At 45.5% G+C, this 25,706-nt stretch overlaps 3 protein-coding genes across 3 annotated transcripts; all 3 read left to right on the forward strand.

Annotated features, from left to right (window-relative positions):
• The first annotated feature begins 118 nt into the window (after positions 1–118).
• On the forward strand, positions 119–10,661 carry rab5c (RAB5C, member RAS oncogene family). The gene is made up of 6 exons (XM_070980286.1): positions 119–209; positions 6,197–6,524; positions 7,896–8,047; positions 8,232–8,354; positions 8,441–8,534; positions 9,089–10,661. The coding sequence occupies exons 2-6, from the start codon at positions 6,359–6,361 to the stop codon at positions 9,214–9,216; spliced, it is 663 nt and encodes a 220-aa protein (XP_070836387.1). The 5' UTR covers positions 119–209; positions 6,197–6,358; the 3' UTR covers positions 9,217–10,661.
• A 968-nt stretch (positions 10,662–11,629) lies between these two features.
• kat2a (K(lysine) acetyltransferase 2A) lies at positions 11,630–18,571 on the forward strand. Its single transcript, XM_070980282.1, has 18 exons — positions 11,630–11,880; positions 12,232–12,355; positions 12,494–12,639; positions 12,737–12,826; positions 13,003–13,184; positions 13,283–13,474; positions 13,677–13,783; positions 13,969–14,073; positions 14,183–14,319; positions 14,418–14,626; positions 14,698–14,824; positions 15,372–15,482; positions 15,567–15,710; positions 15,795–15,909; positions 15,991–16,027; positions 16,161–16,224; positions 16,296–16,380; positions 16,473–18,571. The coding sequence occupies exons 1-18, from the start codon at positions 11,656–11,658 to the stop codon at positions 16,664–16,666; spliced, it is 2,394 nt and encodes a 797-aa protein (XP_070836383.1). The 5' UTR covers positions 11,630–11,655; the 3' UTR covers positions 16,667–18,571.
• A 1,447-nt stretch (positions 18,572–20,018) lies between these two features.
• Positions 20,019–23,921, forward strand: dhx58 (DEXH (Asp-Glu-X-His) box polypeptide 58). Its single transcript, XM_070981994.1, has 12 exons — positions 20,019–20,143; positions 20,318–20,506; positions 20,644–20,848; positions 20,937–21,127; positions 21,214–21,327; positions 21,437–21,569; positions 21,679–21,864; positions 21,970–22,220; positions 22,319–22,630; positions 22,719–22,909; positions 23,000–23,099; positions 23,193–23,921. The coding sequence occupies exons 2-12, from the start codon at positions 20,330–20,332 to the stop codon at positions 23,376–23,378; spliced, it is 2,046 nt and encodes a 681-aa protein (XP_070838095.1). The 5' UTR covers positions 20,019–20,143; positions 20,318–20,329; the 3' UTR covers positions 23,379–23,921.
• The last annotated feature ends 1,785 nt before the right edge of the window (positions 23,922–25,706 follow it).

Consider the following 25,706-nt stretch of genomic DNA (forward strand, 5'->3'; position numbering starts at 1 on the left):
GAGGCCCTGCACAGCGCACACCTCCCCGCCCTGTCCTGCAGGCTGCTGTCTGAGAGTAGACTGCTGCTGTCATTGGTCAGTCCGCCACTGACAAAAAGTGGGACGCTCCCGGAAAAATCGCTAACCGGAAGGGAAGGCCAGAGCCCAAGAAGAAGAAGAAGAAGAAGACAGCCGCCGCCGATGAGACCAGCGAAAGAAGAGAAAGTATTGTAAGTCGAGCAACTTGAAATTATAGAGCATGGTGATAAAGAGGAACACTGGACGCATGCTGGCCTTTTTTCGGCCAGCTGTTAACCGTATTTAGATACCCCTCTGTCAAATTTTGATCAACCGATCAGCTAAGTCCGGGTTTAGTCGAAATGTCCATCAGACAGCTACGAGCTTCGAGCCCTGTGAGACCACATAAAATGTCCAAAAAGCCTTAGCACCAACGTTAGTGAGAGACATATGACATGTGTTAATGCCAGCAGCAGACACGATAGCAAGTCCGAGTCCTCGACTTTGTCAAATGTCAAACAGCTGACGACGTGGGGCCGAGAAAAGGAAAGTTGTCTATTGACGTTTTCGACACTTGGCTATAGCTGCTAACCTAGCTAACGCTACCAGAATTCAAGTTTTCCTCCCCAGAGCTGAGCAGTAGTTTTTGTCGACGATTCACGCTAGCAAGCTAGTGCTAATGCTAGGTAAATGGTAACGTTTGTCGCTGACGTTAGCTAGTCGACGTTAGTTAACGTTAGTTAGCAAGTTGGAAAACTGCTAAGCACAACTGTTAGTCGGTGTTATGCCATCTAAGTAACTGATAACGGTCGCTTTTGATCGGCTAATGTTAGCGTTTTTCTCCTTACAGGACAAATTAGCGACAATACACATTTTTGGTTAGCTAACGTTACGGTAGTTGATACCGAATTTTCATAACAGCGAACCTGCCGACTGTGTAACGTCGACGAGTTTGCAAGTCAGCATAATCTAGTAGCACACGTTTTTAGCATTTTTAACTTACTAACTGTAAAATTATAGATATGTAGCTGTAATTGACAGCACTGGTAGCATGTACTTGTTTGTGCTTTGTGCCTGTCAAAAAGCTAATAATTGTTGTTACCCACAAGTCACAAATTGTGTAACGTTACAACTGTCGAGCAACCTGTTTTCTTTATACTGTAAACGGTCGTTTGACAGTTTCTAGCGTGGATCAGCTTACAAGGTTGCCCTGAAGATTTAACATAAAGCACTCATCTGAGGTAGAAGGCAGGGTTCACAGTTTTTCACTGTCAGGCCACAAGATACCGGCAGGCTTGTACTTTCAGCAGTGCCATCACAATATGTGTGATAAAGGTGTCATTACTGCTGACAGCATTTGTGTTGTAGTCCAGCCTGTTTACATTATTGAGGCTGTTATGTGTCTGCATGTGTTTCTCCTTACATTTAACAGCAAATATATTGGCATGCACGTGTCTCTTCATAGCTCCTCTTTACGACTTAATAAGGGGAAATGAGCTTGGACCTTTGGGACACAAGGGATTTAAAGTTAGGTGCTTGGGTTCTTCTTGTGTTTATGGTGTTTGGACCTTGTCCTTCCAAAGTGGTGACGCACTTGACCAACCAGCCCTGATAGAAAGACTGCGAGTTTGTCTCCCATCAGCATGCTTAATATTTGTGTTTGGGATTCGTAAGGACACCCCTCACTTTTCTTACTCAGGCCATGTTTCTGCACTGTCTGAAGCTGCAGGGCTGCTGACAACTAGGCATGGTAGTGTTTTAATTTCCTTAAACTTACCAGAAACTTCTAGCAATATATAATAGGGGAAAATTATGTCTTATGCGGCTTGATGTATTGTGAGGCGCTGAATGGATTTGATTTTCATTGCAGCTAGTATGGAAACCAGTATTTGCTCTCAGATTTTCGTGCATAAAGGAAGAATTTGCAAGAGAAGGTCTTCTTTTTGTCTTTTCTCTTGCCATGTTTAGACATAGGAAAAGCTGCGCAAGACTCAGCCTATACTGTAGTAATCGCATACGGTAAGCAACTGTGTAACTTGGCACCCTCAGAACCACCACTGCACATTTATATTTCAGCTGGCAAATGTTTTAAAGCTCATGGGTTACTTCTAAATTTTTGATTGTGATTTGAGGTGCAGATTTTGTTTGGGCCTGTAGTTTAACTATTCATCTGTTTGTGTACTGAGCTTTTCACACAGAAGTCACGAGAAAAGGAAGTGTCTGTGATTTCCTATTGGCCTTGCTAACTACTGGTGATGAGTATCCTGTTTGCTTTTCCTGAGTTATTTCACCAGTTTCCCTGTCACTGTTTCCAAAGCCATTCTTTATGAGAAACTTGACTGGAGAAGGGCTTACCTTGCTTACCTTGGATCAAGAGCTTTTCCTGTTTCATTAGAAATGTTCTGCTCTTGTTGTCTCTGAGGCTCTTTGTTGTGTTGCATATAAAAGCTTTTTGCTAATAATGTGCAGGTCTTGAACGCATGGTTTCACCGTACATAGAAGTTTGCCTACTTCCAAGCAAGACCATTTGGCAAAATATTCACCCCTCATTATCAGACACCACCAGTTCTTCCAGGACCCCACCCTTCAAATTAAGTGAGCAGCACAAGTCTGTGCTTGTTTTCACGAAACTGCCATCTAGTGACACCGGCTGCAGATAGTATTGGATTACTACTTAAAGGGAATATATGACTTGAGATATGAGTCCCTGTTAGCACAATGTTAAGTATACTCCCAGTTTTATATGTTTATTTTCTGTAATCGATATCTAACTTCCATGTGAAGAACTTATCCTGCCATAAATTTTAGATTGCATGGCCTGCAACGGAAAAATTCACCACATATTTTTATTTATTTGATTATTGCAAACATGAGGCTGTTTTTTTCATGCTGTGGACGAAGAAAAGAAAGTTTGTCTTAATATTCATGCCTTCCCTTGAGCACTATACAAAAATGCAATATGAAATATTTATTTACTTCATAAAAACACTCTCAGATCTAATCATTTTTCTGAAGTTTGAAGTGCAATGATTTTTTTGAACATGAGCTTTTACTGAGAAGTATGACATCACTTTATTGCCATCGTTAATGAGTAATACCACTATCAGTATCATTTTGTTTTTTGGTCTCTGTTTACTTTTTTATGTTGGAGCTTTACTTGTGACACAGCGGCAGGGAATCATTTGACTGTGGGACGTCACATCGCATGCTTTCATGGGGCGAATGCTAATTACCCATCCGAATATTATGTCGTTTTTTGGGTTTGAAGCTGACATACAGGTACATACAGGTGTTTCATCTGTGCGCACATTCTTATATTCAGGCGATCAATGCACTGCAATCCCTGCTAAGTGTTTGGATGTCCTGCTGACAGCAGAGCATACAGGAGGCCATGATGAATATTTCACAGGCTTTCCCTCTTGGTTGCTCCTTCTTCCTGCCTTTCCTCCTCCCACTTTCTATGACCCATGTCCCACTGTCTCTCTCTGACCCACTTCCCTGTGGAGGTCCTCAGAGCCCATTAGGGATGCCATCAAAGCATTCGTCGCAGGCTGCTTAAGATGTGTGCAGGTCTGCCTCAGTGCAACAAAGAGCCTCTGATTGCATGCCAGACAGCCACTTCTACCCTTGACATGATATGCTGCACTTTGGCGTACTATTTTGGCATTTAACAGTCACTACATCATCTGTCTGTGTGTAGAATAATAATTGTTTACATACCGAGCAATAGTTGTATTCTACAGTAGCTTCAGCCCAGGGCACATAAGCTGTTTTGCGTCCTATAGGCCATTCTTTGTCTTTGAAACCTTCCTTCACTGTACTCTTCCTCTGAGTGGCTGCAGCACGGCGTTTTTTTGCTGGCCGAAATTAAAAATAGTACGCACACATTTAAAGTAACTGTGCTATAGCAAAGCCTGTTCCTCTGGCCTGTTGCTGATACAGGTCTGTGACACCCGTCTGTTTTATCCACACCTTCTAAATCTGTAGTTTCACTGAGCCAGCAAAATGTGCAGTTTGTAAAATCGTTGATGTCTGATGAAGCCTCATTTTTTTCACAAAAGAAAACATGCATGGATGACTTTTTATATTTTGTCTGTAATTGAATTCAAGCTAGCTTTCTTGATTTTCATTCCACTGCACATCTTCTGTCCAAGAAAAGCAATTAAGCTACATTTGTTTCCGTTTGTTAGTCAGGGTGTTTCGTAGGTCTGTTTCCACAAACCCAGTCCATTTCCCCCTCCTTCCCTTCGCCCCCCCTCGTGAGGAATGTGAACAGGTGAGAGCTCAGCTTTGCTCCTTGCAATCAAATGAGCGCAGGCCAAATTTGACCCAGTGAACAGAGTGCCTTTATTCCTTCTCCAACTCTGCTTCTGATTTCCTCTGCTCTTTCCTGCCTCGTTAGAGTCCAGTGAGACCTGTAGCGCACTGCTGATGATGTCTGCTGTGGTTGGATATGGGTGTACTTTCGTGCACCTTTCTTAAGATGAATATAAAAAGTGAACAGATGAGCAGCATGCAGAAGATCAGCTATTTCTTTAACCGTCACTCATGTAATGCCACTGCGTTAGTTTTGTTTGAGTAAACAGGGAAAACCGTAAAGGTACTGATATGTTTTTATATCCCATGATGCTCTGTGATGTCTAAAATTAAACTAGTGTTGCAAAGCATAATGGTAGATGACGACCTGCGTAGCAGAAATTAATTCATATAATGAGCAGTGTGGTTGGTACACTGTCAGATGAAGCGTGGCGGTTATGAATATTTTATGTACAGAGCTGTGATCTCTTGTCACATGCTGAAGCTTAAGCTCAGCTCAGCAACGGGCTGAGGAAAAGCCGAGCGCAACCAAACTCTACAGAGTATCAGCAGTGACGCCTTTACCTCAGTCTTCCTCATTCCTGACGTTTCCCTTCTCACTCAGGAGCAGTCTAACCTCCTGCTTGTCCTCAGTATTCACTGTGTTTCTGCGCTAAGTTGTGACAAAGCCGAGGCTATCCCGGGTTTTAATGTGCTCAGCAGTAAAATGTGTTCTGCAATCTTCACTTCCTGCTTTGAGCTGACTTGTGTTTCCTGTCCTTTGACCAAGCAGAAGCTGGCTGACCTCATGTGTATCACCCAACTGAAAAAAAAAAGATTAGGCAAGGTTTCAGATACGCAAAGCAGTCTGAAATTAAGACAATCTATTGTTGGCTTGTTTTCACATCTTGGTGTGCTGTTATCAAGTGAAGTTGTCAAGCTTGTTTCAGCCAAGGCTGGATGAAATATTTTTTAAAGATTAAGATGTTCTAAGTCAACCTCAGAGCCACAGACTCACAGTACTGACTGTAAACTGCCTGAATTCCACAAATAAAACAAACTTTTTATTAATGCCACGACACAACGTGGTCACTGGAAGTTGCAGAGCCAAAATGATTCATGGGTGGTTTGCTGATTAATCTTAATGCTTTCTATTGAGCTCATTATCTGGGTTTGGTGGCGCTCGATGGAAGAGGCCACAGAGATCTGAACGGCGTCTAGTCATTGCTTAACACCAGGGCCAGACATCTGTGAACAGATGACTCACAGGAACAAATGTGCTGAACTTATGTTTGGGGAAGGCAGCAGGGAAAAAGTTTTATACTAATTTCTATCTACGTTTGTTTTTCATTTCTTCAATTTTACTTTTCCGTTTTGCCTCTGTACCCTTTCGCCATCACTTCTCCAGATCCACATCATTTTATTTGTATAGTATAACTCTATTTATCGTAAAACTGCATATATTTTATTTCTTCTGTGCATCCCTTTTAGCAGTGAGGCTGAAGTAAAGCAGAAGTAAGAATCTCACTCTGCGGTGTGTCGTGATGTCAAAAACACACACACCATGAGGACAACCTGTGAGAGCAGGAGCATTTGTTTATACTAAACATGGTTAAATAATAAAGTCTTTATCTGGAGGCCCGGCCCCAGTGTGATGCAGGTTTTTGTGTCAACAGCATAAAAACTTGGCTGAAACAAAAGCTTCAGTGTTGATGTGTTTTACAGTCAAACTGTATTTTACTTGATTCGTAGTTCTTGGTCGCTGCCAGCAGGGACAGTGAATTGATGTTGGTTTGTTTGTTTGTTTGTTTGTTGATAACCAGCACATAACATGGTTGTTTTAATGAAAAGCCTGTTTTGTGTTCAGTACAGCTTAACATCCTGACGGCGTTGTGTTTTCCAGCTCCCACCGGTGAGGTCTCCTCTTCCTCTGGTTTACTACCTACCTGCCTGAACCGAACCTCACCCAGCCCTCTCCTGCCCCCGCTCCAAGCCCAGGCCTAAACTCCACCAGACTTCCTCCCTCTTCACCCAGCTTCTTCCTCCCGGTCTTCAACACCGCGCTATGGCAGGGCGAGGCGGACCAGCTCGGACCAACGGCGCGGCGGCGAGCAACAAGATCTGCCAGTTTAAGCTAGTGCTGCTGGGGGAGTCGGCGGTGGGAAAGTCCAGCTTGGTGCTGCGCTTTGTCAAAGGCCAGTTCCACGAGTACCAGGAGAGCACCATCGGAGGTGGGGGTTGTGTGTTTGGTCTCAGGGTTGTCTTCGCTCCCCGTCATGTTTTAATGAGCTCCTCAGCTGTAATTTACAGCTCAGAGGGACCATTTAATACAAATCATGTATGATTTTTAGAAGTTATAGTCAGTGAAATCATTTAAAACTTCTCTTACAGAATAACAGAATTATGACACAGCCCCAGCATGTTTCACCCCCCTGCCTCATGTCGCTGTGCAGACTCTCTAAAATATGAGCGCCGCAGCAGAAGAAGACATGTCCTTGCCAGCACAGAGGAACTGCTCGCTTGTTGCTTCTAATCTTTTCCGTTGTCAGAGCCCGTGCAGGAGTGGAAGAACCAGTTCTTTGCAGCTGGTCACATGACTCCCCCGTGAGCCTCCGAGCTCCTCACACAAGGCAGACACGTATAATGATTTCTGCAGAAAACAAATCATATTTGTCGATGTTTTATACAGAAAATGGCTTCAGGTCGACCTCTGTGAATGCCAGTGCTTTGGCAGCAGTTGAGCGAGGTTACTTGAAACAGGAAGGAATTGAGACAACAATGGCCGCTTCCTCGATGTGGATCAGTGAAGCTGATCAAAGAGCACTGTTCAATTTTAAAGCAACAATATGATAATCTGTCCGAAACTTTGACGTTTTACAAAGCGTTGGGCTTAAATGTGTTGGTTTTCTCTGCGATGGCGAGTGCAGCCTGAGGGCTACAGAAGTAAACTTTTAAGTGGGATGTGAAGTGCAAATCCTCAATCCAGCTGGAAAAGCAACAGTGACAGGTTTCCACTGGAGCTGCAGATTATCAGAGTCTTTATTGATAAAGTTCTGGTTGCTCGACTTGTTTCAGACTTTATCCGGTAACCTGTGAGGTTAACTGTCTGCTGTAAAGCCATGAAGATGTGAATACATGAACCAGCGACACCTTTTCCTCGTGTGTCATTTCTTTTTTGTTACGTTGCACCAGATTTCCTACACCGTCTGAGCACTGTGGCTTTAGGATGAAGAGACAGGATGCTCAGCGCTTACGAGACTCAGAACGAGTCAGCATGTTTTCTGTTGCGCTGAACCGGTGGTCAGCTGCACGCCTGGTCAAAGATTACAAAGCTTTAAAGTACGTGCTTTGAAAATGAGTGCTCCGTTTCCTCAGTCATGTGACGGTCGGCTGAGTAAGCGAGTCGTGTACACTTGTGCCAGCTCTCCGTGCGCGACAGTGTGCTCTTACTGTACACCTGATGTTTAAATCTCCTCTCTCTGCACTCTTAATCACTACATTTTGAAGCTTAAATATTAAACTTCAGCCCTGTAGGTAAGCGTGTGATTTTCTGCTGCGATTGTCTTCCAGTCTCCGTCTAATACGTGTTATTTTCTTTCCAGCGGCCTTCCTCACACAGACGGTATGTTTGGATGATACAACAGTCAAGTTTGAGATCTGGGACACGGCAGGGCAGGAACGGTATCACAGCCTGGCACCCATGTACTACAGGGGAGCCCAGGCCGCCATTGTGGTCTACGACATCACCAACACAGTAAGTTGCGTGGACGGTGCGGGACGCCAGCCAAGAAAGTGACACGTTTTGCTGATCCTTGTCTTCCAGTTTGGGTTGATGATTGCTCATTCAGGAGAGACCTTTGCTCTTCTGTCATGTAAAACCTGCGTTTAAAAGCAGGGTTTTATGATCATGCATGTACTTTTTTTTTTTTTTTTTAAAGGATACATTCACACGTGCAAAGAACTGGGTGAAGGAGCTGCAGCGGCAAGCCAGCCCAAACATCGTTATTGCACTGGCAGGAAACAAAGCAGATCTGGCCAACAAGAGAGCTGTAGATTTCCAGGTGAAGAGAATTCTGACAGTCTGACACTGATGGATCTAGAAAAATAAAAAAAAATGCTGATTGCAGTGTTGTGTTTCCTCCTTTAGGAAGCACAGGCGTATGCAGATGACAACAGTTTGCTCTTCATGGAGACTTCAGCCAAGACTGCGATGAATGTCAATGAGATTTTCATGGCTATCGGTAAGAGCTGCTCGCAACCGTGTCACCGTCACGTAGAGCTGCAAAGATGAGTCTGTTAATCGATGGGCCCGATGGATTAGATAACTATTTAATGTTCATCAGTCCAAAACCCGAAGAAATTCACTAGAACAGCAGCCCATGATCCCAGGCTGCTGCATGACTGCATCAGACTCTGCCTTCTGTTGTTTGGCTTGAGACCCCCAGTGGCCGAAATTGTGTGCATGTGCATTGAAAGGAAAATAGGTGCAGATTAATTTTCCATCAACAGACGAATCGATTAACCTACGAGTCATTTCAGCTCTGTTCAAGTCAGTTATCGAGTAAAGATGGCAAATATTTCATGGTTCCAGATTCTCAGATGTGAGGATTTTCCTTGTCCTGCATGACAGTAAATTGAATATCTTTGGGTTTTAGACCATTTCTCAAATAAAACAAGGTATTTGGACATCGCCTCGGGCTCTAGAAAATAGTTTTTGCTGTTTTCTAGATCAATAATGAAATGAGTCATATTAGCACCGTGCAGAAATTCATCCATTGTACTCCACCCAAAACAGCCAAGAAGCTTCCTAAGAACGAGCCTCAGGGTGGAGCGGGCGGCGGAGGACGAGCCAGAGGCGGCGTGGACCTGCAGGAGGCCGCGCCGCAGGGCAGGAGCGGCCAGTGCTGTGGGGGCGGGAACTAACCAACACGACCACATGTCAGCTGATCCAACCAATCTACAGCTTCGATCAACCAGACCAGATATTAGCCAGCTGTCAAACAATGTCCCATTGGTCAAACCAAACCGCGGTCGGACCAGCTACCCTCTGAGCAACACAGCACCAATAAAACTGTTTGGCAAACGAGTCCACTGGCCAGTAAACTGCCAGAGCCCACTGACGGTTCCAGACGAGGAACCGATCGACAGACCAAGAAATCGACCCACAGGCTTATTCACAGAATCATGTTTTAACCCCCGGGACTTGCCAATCCATGACCTCTCTATTGATGATGGACACTTGACGTCACCTTAGGGGAAAAAAAACGAAAAAACAAAAAACGTCCCATTCATGGAAGAAGAAAAAAAAAGAGATCAGTCATTACCAATGGCACTTAATAGCGCCATCTAACTCACCTTTGTTTCCGTATTTGTGTAGAGGAAAAAAAAATAACGCAACAGGAAGGAATATAAAGGCTCATTATCGGCCCTGTCCTTTCTCTTCTACCCCCTGCCTCCACATGCACCTTTGAAATTTCTAAAGTATTTCCATCGTGGTCTTATGACGCTGTACAGCTCCAGGTGCATGCAGCAGTCCTTCACTTTTCTGTCTTGTTCCTGGTCCGCTTCCTGGAAAAGATGAAGAGAGAAGGGTCAGGACAGGAGAGCGGGAATGGACAGATACTTCCTTCTTGGTAGAGCTGTGTAGATTGAATTATTACGTTGTTATTGTTATCACTATTATTATTACTTCATCTTCTTTTGACACAGGCTGTTCAGTATGATTTTAAAGCCTAGACTTCAAGGTTTTACAATCATCCATCTATGTTATCCAACCATATACAGTAAATAGTACTTTATTAACATTATCACCCATGAGTAATTTTAGCATTAATGTAACGTTTTTGAATCATCAGTGTACAATTACAAATACATAAAGCAAGATTTGTTTTCTCGACCAAAATCACGACTGTGTATTGACAACATTGCTGTATTTGTATCAGACTTTTCAAGTTTATAATCAATCAGTAGTTAATGTCAAAACAATATCTTCCCAATCTCTACATGATGTTTTGTTAACCTTAATTATTTTGTGATGGATTTTTTTTTTTTTATGTCTTAATTTTTTTTTTTCTGGAGATCTATGGTATTAAATGCACTGGTTCTGTCTCATCATCTTTGTGAATTGAGATGTTATCGTCAGCTTCCTTTCCTTTTTCTTTTCTCTCTATTTTTACTGTTCATAACAGGGAGGGATTGCTTTCGACTGCGCTGTCATCCTGTTATGGCATCAACAACTAGCACAACAGAACCTGCACAGCAGCCGCTGCTGTTAGGTGGGGGGATACTGGGGAGGGTGGGGTCATGGGTAGAGAAAGAAGAAAAACAATGTAATTTTACCAATAAACAAGGGGAAGGTATCTTTTCTGTATGCCTGTTTAATCATTTCACCATATCCAAATATTAATGAGTCAGTGGAACATTTGCTTTTGACCGGCACTGAAACCTCTAAAGAACAGCAATAAAGATACTTAATCATATTATTATTCTCACGTTAGAATGTAGATATGGAGTTTTAGCCGAAGAGTAACTGCTAAAATATAATTAGTACGGTCGCTTTAAGATAATTTCAGCGTTCGTTTCAGGCACTTCTCGCGTTATTTTGAAAAGTTACAACCGGAAGTGACTATGGTATTATTGCTGCAATGAAGCTCGTTTCAGTTAAAGTGTTGCAGTTCCTCATTTTGACCACTGGATGGCACATGGACTGAGGGAGCCAAAGGCATTGACAGCCTACTTCTGTTTATTTTAGACTATCCACACTGCCCTCCTGATTATAAAAACGTTTTTTTTTTTTTTGCATCCATCAGTTCCACCAAGTCAGTACACGACTGCTAAATTTGGCAGGGAGCACCTTTTAATAAAGCCGACCGTGTAGTTATGCACTGTGACCACTGGAGGGCACTGAATACTCATGAAGGGAACCATCCAATTACACGAGCATCAAAATAGATATAACATAATGCTCAAATTTCCGGTAATAATAATCAAAATAAAACTTCCAATTAGGCAGAAGTGTCGAAATGTGCAATGATAACGGAAATGTGCATGGTTTTGCTTGAGGTAGATGTACCGAGGCCTCTTCAGAGGCGGTCACGTAATTTTGGCACGTTGAGGGGAGTAGTCGATACACCATGCTGCTATATTTCTGCCTTGACAAGTTGTGTTGAAAAGTCTGCTTCGTGTGTGAAATTACTTGGTCTCTGCATTATTTATGTACGCTCTCAACGTCACTGTTTTAATGGAAAAAATAATTTCCACTCGGAAACGTCGCCGCTGTTTCTGAACTACAATTTCACCAACGGCACTTGAAGGCAGCATATGAGCTAAACGGCAGCAGAGGAAGAGGGTAGCAGCGTGGATATGTCGGACCCGGCGGCGCAGGCCTTGCAACCCCGGCTTCTCCAAGCCCAGTCTGCTGGGTCAGCTGGGTCCAGTACTGTCGCGACCGGCTCCGGATCAGGGAATAGCGACCCCGCCAGACCGGGACTTAGCCAGCAACAGCGTGCAAGCCAGAAGAAAGCCCAAGTCCGAGCTTTCCCACGGGCGAAAAAGCTTGAGAAACTTGGCGTATTCTCCGCATGCAAGGTAGCTAAGTTAGCTTAGCTAGCCAAAGTTCACCACAACAAAGCACTCTTCGGTAATATCGGCATTAGTGTATGGGGGAAGCATTTGGTAGCACAGACAAGGCACCGCATACAAAAACATAAACAAATAGCGTTATAACGAAGCGTTAATATGAACTTTTGTTGCTCGCTAGCTAGCTAGCTGGGCAGTCTCCCGGACACTTGTATTATCCTCATTAAATCTTTGAAGATGCATGTATCACCAGCTAGCTCAAGTCAACTGCTTAGCCACTCACTGGCGTAGAAAAGCAGCAGCTGAGTCACTGTTTAAGTCGCTTTATTTGATGTTCAGCTATATTTTGTTTATTCTCAGGCTGTTGACACATGCAAGTGCAATGGATGGAAAAACCCAAACCCGCCGTCAGCCACACGTATGGACCTGCAGCAGCAAGCGGCCAGCCTGAGCGAGCCGTGCCGCAGCTGTGGACATGCTCTGGGTACAAACTAACCGGCCTGCACACACACACTCCAGTGCACCCCAGCCCTCCTCTCCACAGCAAATCAAGCTGTATTCCTGGGTGCTTCTTGCTTCCCTGTGTCGTTTGACACCATCTATGTGTGTTTTCTGCTTGCAGCTGATCACGTGTCCCACTTGGAAAATGTGTCTGAGGATGAGATTAACAGGCTGTTGGGGATGGTGGTGGACGTGGAGAACCTCTTTATGTCTGTACATAAAGAGGAGGACACTGACACCAAACAGGTGTATTTCTACCTTTTCAAGGTAAGAAAAAGTGCATCTCACACATCAGTCAAACAGGTAAAACAGACTCTTTTAGCCTAGTTTAACCAGTTCTTGCTTTCTGATCTATTTCTCTCAGCTGCTGAGGAAATGCATCCTGCAGATGAGCCAGCCGGTCGTAGAGGGATCGCTTGGAAGTCCACCCTTTGAGAAGCCCAACATCGAGCAGGTGAAGCTGAAACTGAAAGCATCTGCAGGATTATATACCACCTGTGTCTGAAAATAAGCATGCTTCTCGTATGTTTCTTGTGCTTTCTGTCCTTGTTATGCACCAAAGAAGCTGCAGCATTTCTATAACCCTCCTTTCCTTTTTCCGCTGCTGTTTTCTTCCCGTTTCCTCCAAAGGGAGTTTTGAATTTCGTTCAGTATAAGTTCAGCCACCTTGCACCAAAGGAAAGGCAGACCATGTTTGAGCTGTCGAAGATGTTCCTCTTGTGCCTAAATTACTGGAAGCTGGAGACACCGACGCAGTACCGCCAGCGCACCCAGAAAGACGACGGGACGGCTTACAAAGTGGACTACACCAGGTGCGTGGATGTGTTGTTATTCGAGGAAGCAGGTGTGTTCTTTGTTAGGGTTCAGTGCTGGATGCTGGTACCAGCTTGTTTTTCCTCATGACCCCCAGGTGGCTGTGCTACTGCCACGTCCCCCAGAGTAACGACAGCCTGCCGCGCTATGAAACCACCCACGTGTTCGGCCGCAGCTTGCTCAAGTCCATCTTCACCGTGACCCGACGCCAGCTCCTGGAGAAGTTCAGGGTGGAGAAGGACAAGCTGCTGCCAGAGAAGCGCACACTCATCCTCACACACTTTCCCAAGTAAGGCCTGACTCTGGTGAAGTGGAGAATCAGTTTCAGCTTTTATCCCGTTCTTTGCTGTTGGTCTTCGCTCGTCTTCCACCTGCATTTGCGTTAATGCTGAACTTTACATTGTGAAAAACGTGTATTCGTTCCCTTTGTTTTGCTTCCCTGTGGCTATCAGCTCCTGCTCATACTTTGAAATAACATTTCCCATTGTCAGGTTCTTGTCCATGCTGGAGGAGGAAATCTACGGGGAGAATTCGCCGATCTGGGAGGCTGACTTCACCATGCCGGCCTCAGACGGCACACAGCTGGGACATCAGACAGGTGAGACGGGTTGACGGCCTTCTGGTCGTTCAGGTGGGACCAGAAAAGAGTCCTAATATATGTAAATATACAGTCATAGGTGTGATCGTAAGAACACTAAACATAAATATATGAAGTAATCAGAGCTGGTTTTGTTGTCACAGTTTATAACGACCTGTCTGTCCCTCGGTGTGTCTCCATCGCAGTGATCAGTCCCGCTGCAGTGTCCGGCTCCTCCGCTCTGCCCAAAGGTCTGAGCAGCATCTCCTCTCTGGGCAGCATGGACGCCGGAGGTGCAGAGCCAATCACAGGTCTGATTCTCCGTTTCCTCTCTACCCTCACGTGCCACAGCGCGGCAAGGATCAGTGTTAGCGGTCTCCTCTCGCTGCCGCCGTCTGAGTCATGTCACTGTCTGTTCAGGGGAGAAACGCAAACTTCGGGAGGCGCTGACCCTGGAGGACGCCAAGCGGATCCGCGTGATGGGAGATATTCCAATGGAGCTGGTCAATGAGGTCATGATGACGATCACTGACCCCGCCGCCATGCTCGGACCAGAGGTGAGTCGATCGATCGCAGGTGACTTGTTTAGGGAAAGGGGGCGCGTCATATGTTGTTTCGGATGTGGCGCTCATGGTTTTTCTGTTCGTATTGCTAGACGAATCTGCTGACGCCGAACGCTGCCCGCGATGAGACTGCCAGGCTGGAGGAGAGGCGGGGGATCATAGAGTTCCACGTCATTGGAAACTCGCTTTCCCAGAAGTCCAACAAGAAGATCCTGATGTGGCTGGTCGGCCTGCAGAACGTCTTCTCTCATCAGTTACCTCGCATGCCCAAAGAGTACATCACGCGGCTGGTGTTCGACCCGTGAGTAGATGCTCTCATAGCGCACGTCGCCGGATGCCTGCGCGCTGTTCTGACATCTCCAACTTTCACAGGAAGCACAAGACCCTCGCCCTTATCAAAGATGGCCGCGTCATCGGTGGCATCTGTTTTAGGATGTTTCCCACTCAGGGCTTCACGGAGATCGTTTTCTGTGCCGTCACGTCCAACGAGCAAGTTAAGGTACGTAATGACTTTCTCTCTTAAGAGCTGTGGCGGTCAGATCGGACGAACAAGCCGCTCGGCGACACTTTTTCGTTTGCAGTAGCTTCTTTAACACCTTTAGCACACGTAGCAGGCCGAGCATGGAGAAGCTACAAATAAGGGGTGTGTCTGTCGTCACTTTAAGTCTCAGAGGTTCTGCTGCAGCTTCTTCACAGGAAGTGGTTCAGCTCACAGGCGTCTGACAGAAGTCATGCTGCAAACAGACTGCTTATCGACTCGTGTTGTACTTCCACTGTATGCACGCAGACGCCACCCAAAGTGTATTTTTAGGCTTCAAGCGTGTTTTCTTCGTTTTGTTTTACATGCATCACTGATGATTTTGGTCGGGTGCTGCTCACGCATTGCCTCTGTGTTCAGTTCACAAAACATTTTCGAGCTAAAAGTAGCTCCTAAGAGCTCCCCAGTTAATCTTACTGAAATCAGTCTTTGCTACAGAAACACACACTTTCTCAGCCATTTTTCATCAACCTCACCTTTTCATGACATGTCCGGTTTTTTATTTAAGGGCTACGGGACCCACCTGATGAACCACCTGAAGGAGTATCACATCAAACACAACATCCTCTATTTCCTCACTTACGCCGACGAGTACGCCATCGGCTACTTCAAGAAGCAGGTACTGTCGGCGTGACCTGCACATTAGCTGTCCCTGTCCTCTCCCTCCACGCTGTCCTGTCTCTAATTCGCTGCTTCCTCGCAGGGCTTTTCCAAAGACATCAAAGTGCCGAAGAGTCGATACCTGGGATACATCAAAGACTATGAGGGAGCGACGCTCATGGAGTGTGAGCTGAACCCGAGGATCCCCTACACCGAGCTCTCTCACATCATTAAAAGACAGAAGGAGGTATGTGAGGCCGAAGCAGTAACGTGTTTTCTGCTCTGAATCTTTGTGCTTTTAATGCCACTAAATTCCTAAATGTCTTGACAGATCATTAAGAAGCTGATTGAGAGGAAGCAGAGCCAGATCAGGAAGGTTTACCCGGGTCTCACCTGCTTCAAAGAGGGCGTGCGGCAGATCCCGGTGGAGAGCATTCCAGGCATAAGTGAGTGTTTGGTTTGCGTGCAGCGAAGAAACATTCAAAACATCAGTGTTGTCCGATTACTCACAAGTCTTTCTCTTCCAGGAGAGACAGGCTGGAAGCCCAGCAACAAGGACAAAGGGTAAACGTTCAGTATATATTCTTCAAATCGGCGTCACAGTGTTGAGACGCTTGTGTTACATCTTCCTGATGTGATAATCGGCTGATCTGTGTGATCTCGACACTCGTTTGACGTTCGTTTGCATGCATTGCAGGAAAGAGGTGAAGGATCCGGATGTGTTGTACAACATGCTGAAGAACCTCCTGGCCCAGATCAAGGTAAGGCTAACCTGCAGACCCCAGACAGGAACGCACATGCCACAGGACTAACCAGGACTTTGTCTCAACAGACTCACCCTGACGCCTGGCCCTTCATGGAGCCCGTGAAGAAATCCGAGGCTCCAGATTATTACGAGATCATCCGCTTTCCCATCGGTGAGCCTGCGTCCCTTCGATTGTCCAGCTGCGTTTTTTTAACTCTGAATTCACGTTAAGCTTTGCTCTCGTCTCCGTCTTTGTCCCCGCAGACCTGAAGACCATGACGGAGAGACTGAAGAACAGATACTACGTGACCAAGAAGCTTTTTATCGCCGACCTGCAGCGGATCATCACCAACTGCCGCGAGTACAACCCTCCGGACAGCGAGTACTGCAAGTGCGCCAACACCTTGGAGAAGTTCTTCTACTTCAAATTAAAAGACGGAGGCCTGATCGAGAAATGAGCCCGGAGCGGCCGAGGAGCGAGCGAACGCGGCGGCCTCGCGCCGAGCCGGAGCAGATCGCGCCGAAAACATCGCTAGCTTGTCATATCTGAGTTAATCGAAGGGTATGTTTGTATGTATGTACGTGACTGACACATCTGACAAGGGAACTGTTGGACCTGAGCATAAGAGGGCCGTTTGGAAGCATCAGAGCCAGCTGAGCATTACAAAGTGTCCGTATGGCATTAACTTTCCCCGAAAGGTTATCTTCTGTCATTTCCTCTTTTCCACTGATCATCTGCGTATACATGTTTCATTAAGTGTACCAAAGTTATAGGTCCAAGTTCTAACAAAGCCACACTTTCCACCGTTATTTATAGTATGACTGACCTGGTTTTGTCGCATTTGATGACGTTTGTTCATTCCAAGTTTCGTAAAACTCGTCACTCCAGCTGAAGTGTGTGTCGTGTAGAGTTTGTTTTTTCACAGAAAACTGGACCTCGGGACCTAAAGCCACGTTGCCTTCCGTTACTGACAGACACTTGAACATCCCAGCCATCTTCACGGGTTTTAGGATAAACGTTCTGTGAGGGCTGACGTCCATAAAAAAGCCGGCGCTGAAGGAGAGAAAGGCAGTTCTTTGACTCTTGAGTAGTCTCGAATCGGTCGATTGGTGTAAAATTAAGCCAAACATTTGCTAGTTTTAGCTCCCAAAAGTGAGGATTAGTCGCTTTTCTCTTCTCCTTCCAGCATATATTAGATATCTTTGGATATTTTTTCACTGTCGGTCAGAAAAAAAGGCGACTAACGATCAAAATCGCGGATTGGTTGATGATAAATAGTCGCGGCGCTGCTCTTGAGTTGATTGAGACACTGCTGGACTGCCAGTGATGGACTGGGCGTCAAATATTTCCAGCACTTGTGCGCTAAACAGAATAATTTCCCCCATCGTTGCCTTCAAGAAAACACTGTTGTTTTCATGTTGACAACAACATAATAGTTACTTGTACAGCACATACGATGCATTCACCATTCTCCACTGGCAGGGCTGTGTTCCAAACCTTTGACCGTGCTCGCAGGTGATGTCGTTGTGGTCGTCGTCGTGGGCATTGATTTGTTCTGTTTTGCAGCCACTCTCATGCTAAAGAGTCCATGTAGTGGTCGGAGGGTTCCTGCGTTCCCTCGTTTACTCTTCTGTCAACACACATGACCTTTCCTGTTGCGTTCAGGTCAAAACCCTAAACCTGGGGACACGGGACCCTCGCAGAGCACATATGGTGGACCTGGGGAACATAGGACCCGTTTGTCATGTTCCCATCATGTGCCATTGAAGTCTGGGGAACATAGGAATGACTCTGGGGGGGTCACAGGTCAGTTTGTGCTGACCCGAGTCAGAAAGAAGAGAGCTGGTTTATTTATCGCACTGTACACGAGCTGTTTCAGGTGTTAATGCATGACGGACAGTTTACACTTTGAATTCATGAAAAACTCGTTGCAGGTTTTTTTTTTTTTTTTTTTTAAGTGTTACAGTCGTTGTAATAAACTGTTAAAAACACGTCTCCGCTCAGCGGTCAGTGTCAAACCAGGTGCTTCCTGAGATGCACCCGCTGTCCAGCGCTGGGTGAGCCCGCTCGCTGAATGTCTCATTGACTTGTGTTGGTGTGCGTGTGCGTGAGCGTGTGTTTATTTTGTACTTGAATCATGACTAGCTTTGAATTACTGAAGTGATGTCAGTGTTGCATTATTCAGGGTTGTCGATTGCGTACTTCTCCCTTAATCTACCTATGCTGCATTTCAGATTTTCTTAAAAAGGTCAGTCTGAGTGAACTTTCCACCTGTTTGAGGATGGCTACTGTCTCTAGTTATGGTATAAATGCCATTTACTGTAACTGTAATACTGTTCATGACAATAAAGGGTTTTTTTATAAACAATCCTTAATGTGGAGGTGGTTTCTAAACTGTGAGGAAACATCAATTAACTGTTACACTGACAGGTGCAGACTTGAATCTCTCATTCAGAACTGAATTAAGATTTCGGGGATTTCAGAGTTTACAAAAACAATACCTGCAAGACGACTTCTCACTCGTGACTTCACATGATGCTGCCGAGGCTACATTTGGCAAAGGAACACTCAAACAGGACGAACATGTTCAGGTCTGAATTCAACATGAGACCTGAACGTGTGACCTGGTTTGTTTGTACTTGTTCTGCTGAAACCATTTTTATTTATGTGGTCCTAATTCACAGGGACCCCGTGATAGATGTGGACACTTTGAGAGGACACTAAATGTGGTGCATCATGACTTGTTGGTGACTAGAATAAGTGTGCTGCCTCAACTGCCTTCAGTAAGTACCTTTTGTCGAGGCTTAACGGGTAAAAATTGGGCCTTAATAGCCTTTATTGAGTGTTAGGCATCTACCTTATTTTGCACAAATGTGCACCAGGAAGTGAAATTTTGTGGAAGACAGACTGTGAAGTTTCCCCGTCACTGCACGGTGAGAAGGAGCTGTTGTCCCTCCACAGCCTCCCTCTGCAGGGCCCCTCTGCAGGCCACGTGATCTGAACCAGATATTTAATCGCTCCTAAAACCACATAATGATTGTTGAGTGCGGTCTGCATGGATGCCACTCATGTGACTCACTCAAACAGATTCTGTTTCATACTGAACGCTTCATCAGTCCTGTGATTATCTGATGCATTGAATGTTATTTATCATTATTATCATCTTAGACTTTTTAATGAGTCCCTTTTGTTCATATAGAGGTAATTCAGCTTTTTGCACAGGTGTGCAGGTAGTCAGAATGTATTGTAACATGTATTTTTCCTGCTTTATTGTTATATATAGACATTCCTATTCAAGTTATTGACAGAAAACTGGATTATTTTGAGCATTTGGTTGCTCCAAAAGCTCAAATTAAAAAAAAAAAAAAAAAACTTGTGTCCTTCATTGTCAGTGCAGCTCCACTCAGACTCAAACATTTAGCATGACTTCAAGACAATGACTCACAATGGAACTCAGTTGCTGAACAGCCGGAGGCAGAAAACATTAAGTTACACAAGTTTTAATCAGCTGTGGGGATTCCCTGCATGAACACAGGCAGCAGCAGTAGGTTTTGCTTTCCTGACATCACGGTGATGTTAGGGTTCATGTCAGCCGGTTTTTAACGCTTTGTGCAACAACACCTCAGCTCCATCAAGGATAAATCTACAGATGAGATGAATGTAGGCTTAGACGTGGCTCTATTTGAAAAGGGTTGTCAAAGATCTGGCTTATATCAGTGTAGTTAAGGCCTCCTCATTGCTGCATAATGAAGACTGTCTGTTGTCCCTCCAGAGCCCCCCTCAGCAGGGCCACTTTCCAAAGTTTCAGCAGGTTTTGCTTTCGTTTCCGTGTCTCCGCATCACGCAGCTGATCACACCCGAATTTAAAAGCCCTCCACCTGCAATGACAGGCGGCAGTGGATAACGAAAAGCGGCAAAAGCACACAGCTGACTGGTGAGTTCATGGTGGCTGACTTCCTTTGTAGCAGCTTTAAGATGAATGCGGTGATTCGGCATTCATGTCTCGCAGAATGCTTGTTTGTTTCTCCTCATGTGGCCAGACTTTAAGCTTGTAATGACTTCTTCTCTACAATGTGATTAGTCTCTTTAACTCTGATTCATCAAACAGGACAAGTGTAGGATGGCAGATTTTGGCCTGTATGCATACCAAGAGGAAGTGGTTGAAAGGGCTCTTCGGGGAGAGAACATAATTATTTGGCTGCCGACTGGAGGTGGAAAGACTCGTGCTGCTGTGTATGTGGCCAAAAGACACCTGGAGACCACACCGAGGGCTAAGGTGGTGGTCCTGGTGAACAAGGTACACAGAATGCCCACGACAGGCAGAGTCCACAATCCTTTTCCTAACAATGGTAATAAAAACAGGATATTTCCCGCAACCAGTGTAGCAGAAAAAGACTGAAACACAGCATGTTTTTGATGTCTTCCACATTGCAGGTTCCCCTTGTGGACCAACATTACAACAACGAGTTCAGGCCTCGCCTGGGCTGCAGCTACACCGTGATGCCGGTCAGTGGCGAGAGTGAAGAGAAGGACTTCTTCGGGCAAGTGGTGCAGGACACGGACGTGGTCATCTGCACTGCACAGATCTTATATAATGCTCTGACTAACATGGAGGAAACCAAACACGTCGAGCTCTCAGGTCAGCGAAAGTGAGCTTCTTCGTTGATGTTTTTCTAATTGTCTTGATATAGACGGTAAGATGTAGATGCGTTCATGGTTCCTTACAGATATTACTCTGCTGATAATCGACGAGTGTCACCACACCAACAAGGATTCGGTCTACAACAAGGTGATGGCGTGCTACGTGGAGAAAAACCTGAGAGAAGAGCGGCCATTGCCGCAGATCCTGGGTCTGACTGCATCGCCGGGCACAGGGGGCGCGAAGACCCTGGAAAAGGCCGTGGAGCATGTGCTGCAGGTGAGGGTTTACCTGAGGCTGAATTTGTCGCTGAATTTAGCTGGTGTGTCTGATCTGCCACAACTCACCATCTTTCTCCCTCTCAGATTTGTGCCAACCTGGACTCTGCCATAGTTTCAACGAAAAACTACGTACCACAGCTGCAGGAGAGAGTACCCAAACCCATCAAGACGTTTGACATTGTGGAGAAAAGGCTTGAGGTGCGCCGATTATTTCGTCCCCCCTTTGAAACGTTCCCAGTACTATTTGTAGAGATGATGCTATTATCACATCCAATGTTTTTTTTTGGTTGTTTTTCTTTTTCCCTAGGATCCATTCGGGGATCACATCAAGTGGATGATGCTGCAGATCCATGAGTACATGAACCCACCTCCAGACTTCAGACTGAGGGAGTGTGGCACACAGGAGTATGAGGCAGATGTGGTGATTCTGGAGCAGCGAGGTTCGTTTTTGATCCTGTAATGGATTCCTACAGTTTTAAGGGTGGTGATGGCTGGAAGAGTGTTTGCTTCTGTTGACACTCAGACATATTTTGTGTATGTTTGGATCAGGGGTAAGAGAGGGCAACAGACCGCTGGCAGAAAGTGCACGCCACCTCAGGCAGTACAACGACGCCCTGCTCGTCAATGACACCCTGCGAATGATTGATGCTTATAGCTCCCTGGAGGAGTTCTACGACACCAAGTCCGATACAGAAATCGACGGAACCGACTTCTTCCTGGTGGGACTTTTCCAAGGTGGGAATCCAGAAATATTAGTAAACTCGCTTGTTTTTATGTTTGGCTGCATGATTCTTAGCTACATGTGAGTTTTAGCTCAATATCACCGTCGCTTTCACGCAGAGAATCAGGTGGAGCTCAGAAAACTGGCAAGGGACTCTCGCTACGAGAACCCAAAGATGTTCAAGCTCGAGAGCACTCTGCTAGAACAGTTTGGTCCAAATGTGAAATCGAGGGGGATCCTCTTCAGTAAAACCCGTAAAAGCACCCACTGCCTGAAGGACTGGGTCAGCACCAACAAAGCCTTACAGGAAGCTGGCATCAAGGCAGCCATCCTCACTGGGGCTGGCAATGGCATCAGTTACATGACACAGGTGTGTTGATGGACAATCCTAACCTATGAGCTTTAAGTTATGCCAATTCAGTATCTATGATTTGTTTCTAAGTTCTTACATCCACACTTTTGCTGCAGCACGAGCAGGCGGACACCATCCGCAATTTCCGCCAGGGAACTCTCAACCTGCTGATCTCCACCAGCGTGGCTGAAGAAGGCCTGGACATCCCTCAGTGCAACCTGGTGGTACGCTACGGACTGCTTACCAATGAGATTGCCCAGCAGCAGGCTAGCGGACGTGCCCGAGCGAGAGACAGCCGGTATTCAGTGGTCGCCCAGAAAGGAGGAAGGGAAGAGCGCCGGGAGCTCACCAACGACTATCTGGTGGAACTGACTGGAAAAGCCATTGCTAAGGTCCAGGACATGAGCTGCTACGAGTTTCGCACAAAGGTGAGGGTGCGACATCCCGTCCGTCCTCATTTTTCACTCTCACTGCTTCATATTTCTGCCATCACCTTTTATTCTGCTTTGTCCCCAGATAACTGAGCTCCAAAGAGAGGCCGTTCTTTGCAGAAGAATTGCAGAGAGCCAAAAGGCAGAGAAGAGGAGCCGCCACGCCGCTGCGAGTGTCCAGCTCGTGTGTCGAAACTGTTTGCAGCCCGTGGCCTCTGGCAGCGACATTAAACTTCTTGAAAATGCACACTATGTCAACGTCAATCCTGACTTTAAGTGAGCTGAGCTCTTTCAGCTTCATGCAGAAGTATATTCAGGCTGAAAAACGTCTGTAATCCTCTGATCGCGGCTTTTCTTTGCTCTCAGGAGACGCTACAAAGTCGGCGGGGAGGTGCGGCTGGACAAGACTTTTCCGGACTGGGTGCCCGGGTGCACAATCAACTGCAATAACGGCAACTGCAACAAGGTACAGATGGCCCTCTGCCAAATGTTAATTTCAGATCTGAACCAGATTGCTGGTGCTCACGTTGGGGCTTTGTATCCTTGTTTGCATTCACAGAACTGGGGATTTGAGATAAAGTACAAGGAGGTTGCCCTGCTGCCCAACATAGCCATTAAGAACTTTGCCCTGGAGACCCCTGATGGCAGGATTACGGTGAAGAAGTGGAAGGATGTCACTTTCACGGTTGATGACTTCAGCTTTGAAGAATACTGCCAAAACAACTTCCCTGACATCTTTGATTGAGACACCGAAACTGTTTTTTTCTGTTTCTTCATGTCAGCTTTTATCTATTTCTTCATTCCAGAGTTCGTTTCGGGAAACCATCATTGTGTAATTTCAGAATTTCAGGCGCTCCTCAAAAATTCCCTCCTCACGTGCTTGCATTAATTTGTGCTGCCGGGCCAGTGAGGCAGCAGCGTGCTAAAACCCATTACGCATCGATCATGCTTGAAATTAGCATGACAGCTTTGTTTATGCCTAAGGTCCTCACTCCCTTTGCATGTTTTTGTGTGCATTCCCTCTGAAGCCACGCGCTGAAACAAAACGCTAAATGAACCCGGATGTAACATGAACCTCAGCCGTCACGAACGCTTCATGTGTCACCACGAAGATGACTCCTCACGAACTCTCTTGTAGCTATTTTCAGGTGCTTTTAATTGGATATTTACAGTAGACACAGCAGTGTACACATGTAAGTGTGTACACTGACAATTATGGTCAATGTCAATGAAGTAAAACAAAAGTGGATATGTAAAGCAAATAAACCTTCACCTTGAAATGCCCAGCAGATCTTTTGTCTTCACTTTGCATTTATCAACCACTAGGTGTCAGTGTTGGTTAGCCAATCAGGGCAGACCATTCCTCTGCCTCTTTAACCTGTAACAAACAACATGAGTAAGCCCGGAGTGCACAGGTTCTCCTGTGTTTCTCATACTGATGCCTGGTGGCTCTGAGATTAGAGACGTTGGTTTGACTCCTCAGACCTGAGGTCAGGGAAGTTCACACACTCACCAAACGTGTGTCCTTGAGCAAGGCACTCTGTCCCCAGACTGCTTCAGTGGAGCAGCTCATTTGTTGCTCGCACAAGATGGTTGGTGACAGCCTCCGGATGTGCGTGCATGACATCTGGAGAGAAAAGGAAAAGCGTAGTTGTTGACAGGAAAGGGAACAAAGCCTTTTCTTGCCTTAGTTCTGATATAAGAAGTGGCTTCTTTTCATGGAGCTCTTATGTTGAGGCAGATGAACTGTATGTGCTGAAATATCCCTGAAACCACAATGTTTGCAGAAGCTTCTCTTTGTAGTTTTTAAAAGGCTTTGACTGGCGCAGCTCACTGTGCTGCTTCTGCTTCACTGGATCAATACAGGGTTATGTTTTTCAGCTTGGATCATTTAACACCATCTAAACAGTCCACACAGAGGAACAGATTTGTCAGACTTGTAAATGTTCATTCAGCACGCTGCCTTCAAACATGCATTTCACAGAATAACTGCACAGTTTCACACAAGTCTTGCAGCTTGATTTTGGCAATCTCCAAAAGGCAGATTTAGACAGATGAAACGATTTGGTCTCGTTTTGCTGCTTTGTTTGCGTACATGGATCCTGCTCGAAACGCAGCAGCACAGCTTCAGTGATAATAAGCAGTTTTCAAACCCAGATTATGAAACGAAAACAACTGGTGAGGAAACCATTAATTTCAGGCTGGCAGCTGCATTGGGTGCACTGTGCTCACTTTTGACCCACAACGCATCTTTGTGTGTGTATGTGTGCGTCTCTGGACAAGACATGATTGGGTCAACCTCACTGTGTCACGTGTGTCGTAATCCTTTCAAATCTGGCAGAGAGCTGGAGTCGGTGGCGCTGCCATGGACGTAATCACACTAAAAACAGGCTCTGTTCCGGTGTCATGCCTGTCTGGGATTCAGGCAGCCAGAGAGGAACCGTGCAGTGTGTGATTTACTCTGATCAGGCTCAGGCTCTATAATCAACACTGATTACTTCCTTTTACTTCCCAGCTCAGCACCCCATGCATCTTAATTGCAATTAGCTCTGAAGCTCTGGAATAAAAGCAGCCTGGAGTAGTTGAGCAGAGGATAGCATGATGTGTTGTGTGAATTTAGGGAGATGCTAATCACATTTATTGTAGGCGCCGTGACTACAGACACACCTGTCTGTCTGCTGTTTATGTCCCATCTGACACAGTACATGAGCTCTGCGTGAGGCAGTTTCTAAACTCTTTGGCTTGACAAGGGGAAGCACATCTTACTGCCGAGAGATGTAGGATCCTTTTAATTTAATGTCTGAAATTTCCAATATATGACATAACTTAACCAATCTGCATGTTTCTGTCATGTCAACTCATTTCATTTAAAATGTCAAAACAAGATGGAGCTCGTCTGCATGTTGAGACACACAGTCCCCTTTCTTTTGGGGCATCTTTAAACACTATGAAAGATACAGAAACTGTCACCAGTAATTGTTAATTAGAGCTTAATTTGTTAGCTGACTGATGCACAGAGAACAACTATTCTGATAATTGATTATAGGATTTTTAGGATCTGCTGCTTTTTATC

Source organism: Chaetodon trifascialis, chromosome 15 (genome assembly GCF_039877785.1).
Source record: "Chaetodon trifascialis isolate fChaTrf1 chromosome 15, fChaTrf1.hap1, whole genome shotgun sequence".
Classification (NCBI taxonomy): Eukaryota; Metazoa; Chordata; class Actinopteri; order Chaetodontiformes; family Chaetodontidae; genus Chaetodon; species Chaetodon trifascialis.

Excerpts from the sequence above, each read along its gene's own strand:
- dhx58 (XM_070981994.1), top strand. The coding sequence starts at position 20,330 with ATGGCAGATTTTGGCCTGTATGCATACCAAGAGGAAGTGGTTGAAAGG. Across the intron at positions 22,221-22,318 it reads GCATCAGTTACATGACACAG|CACGAGCAGGCGGACACCAT; the intron begins GTGTGTTGATGG and ends CTTTTGCTGCAG. Across the intron at positions 22,910-22,999 it reads AACGTCAATCCTGACTTTAA|GAGACGCTACAAAGTCGGCG; the intron begins GTGAGCTGAGCT and ends CTTTGCTCTCAG.
- rab5c (XM_070980286.1), top strand. The coding sequence starts at position 6,359 with ATGGCAGGGCGAGGCGGACCAGCTCGGACCAACGGCGCGGCGGCGAGC. Across the intron at positions 6,525-7,895 it reads CCAGGAGAGCACCATCGGAG|CGGCCTTCCTCACACAGACG; the intron begins GTGGGGGTTGTG and ends TTTTCTTTCCAG. Across the intron at positions 8,048-8,231 it reads TCTACGACATCACCAACACA|GATACATTCACACGTGCAAA; the intron begins GTAAGTTGCGTG and ends TTTTTTTTAAAG.
- kat2a (XM_070980282.1), top strand. The coding sequence starts at position 11,656 with ATGTCGGACCCGGCGGCGCAGGCCTTGCAACCCCGGCTTCTCCAAGCC. Across the intron at positions 13,185-13,282 it reads TACAAAGTGGACTACACCAG|GTGGCTGTGCTACTGCCACG; the intron begins GTGCGTGGATGT and ends CATGACCCCCAG. Across the intron at positions 14,320-14,417 it reads CCGCCATGCTCGGACCAGAG|ACGAATCTGCTGACGCCGAA; the intron begins GTGAGTCGATCG and ends TCGTATTGCTAG.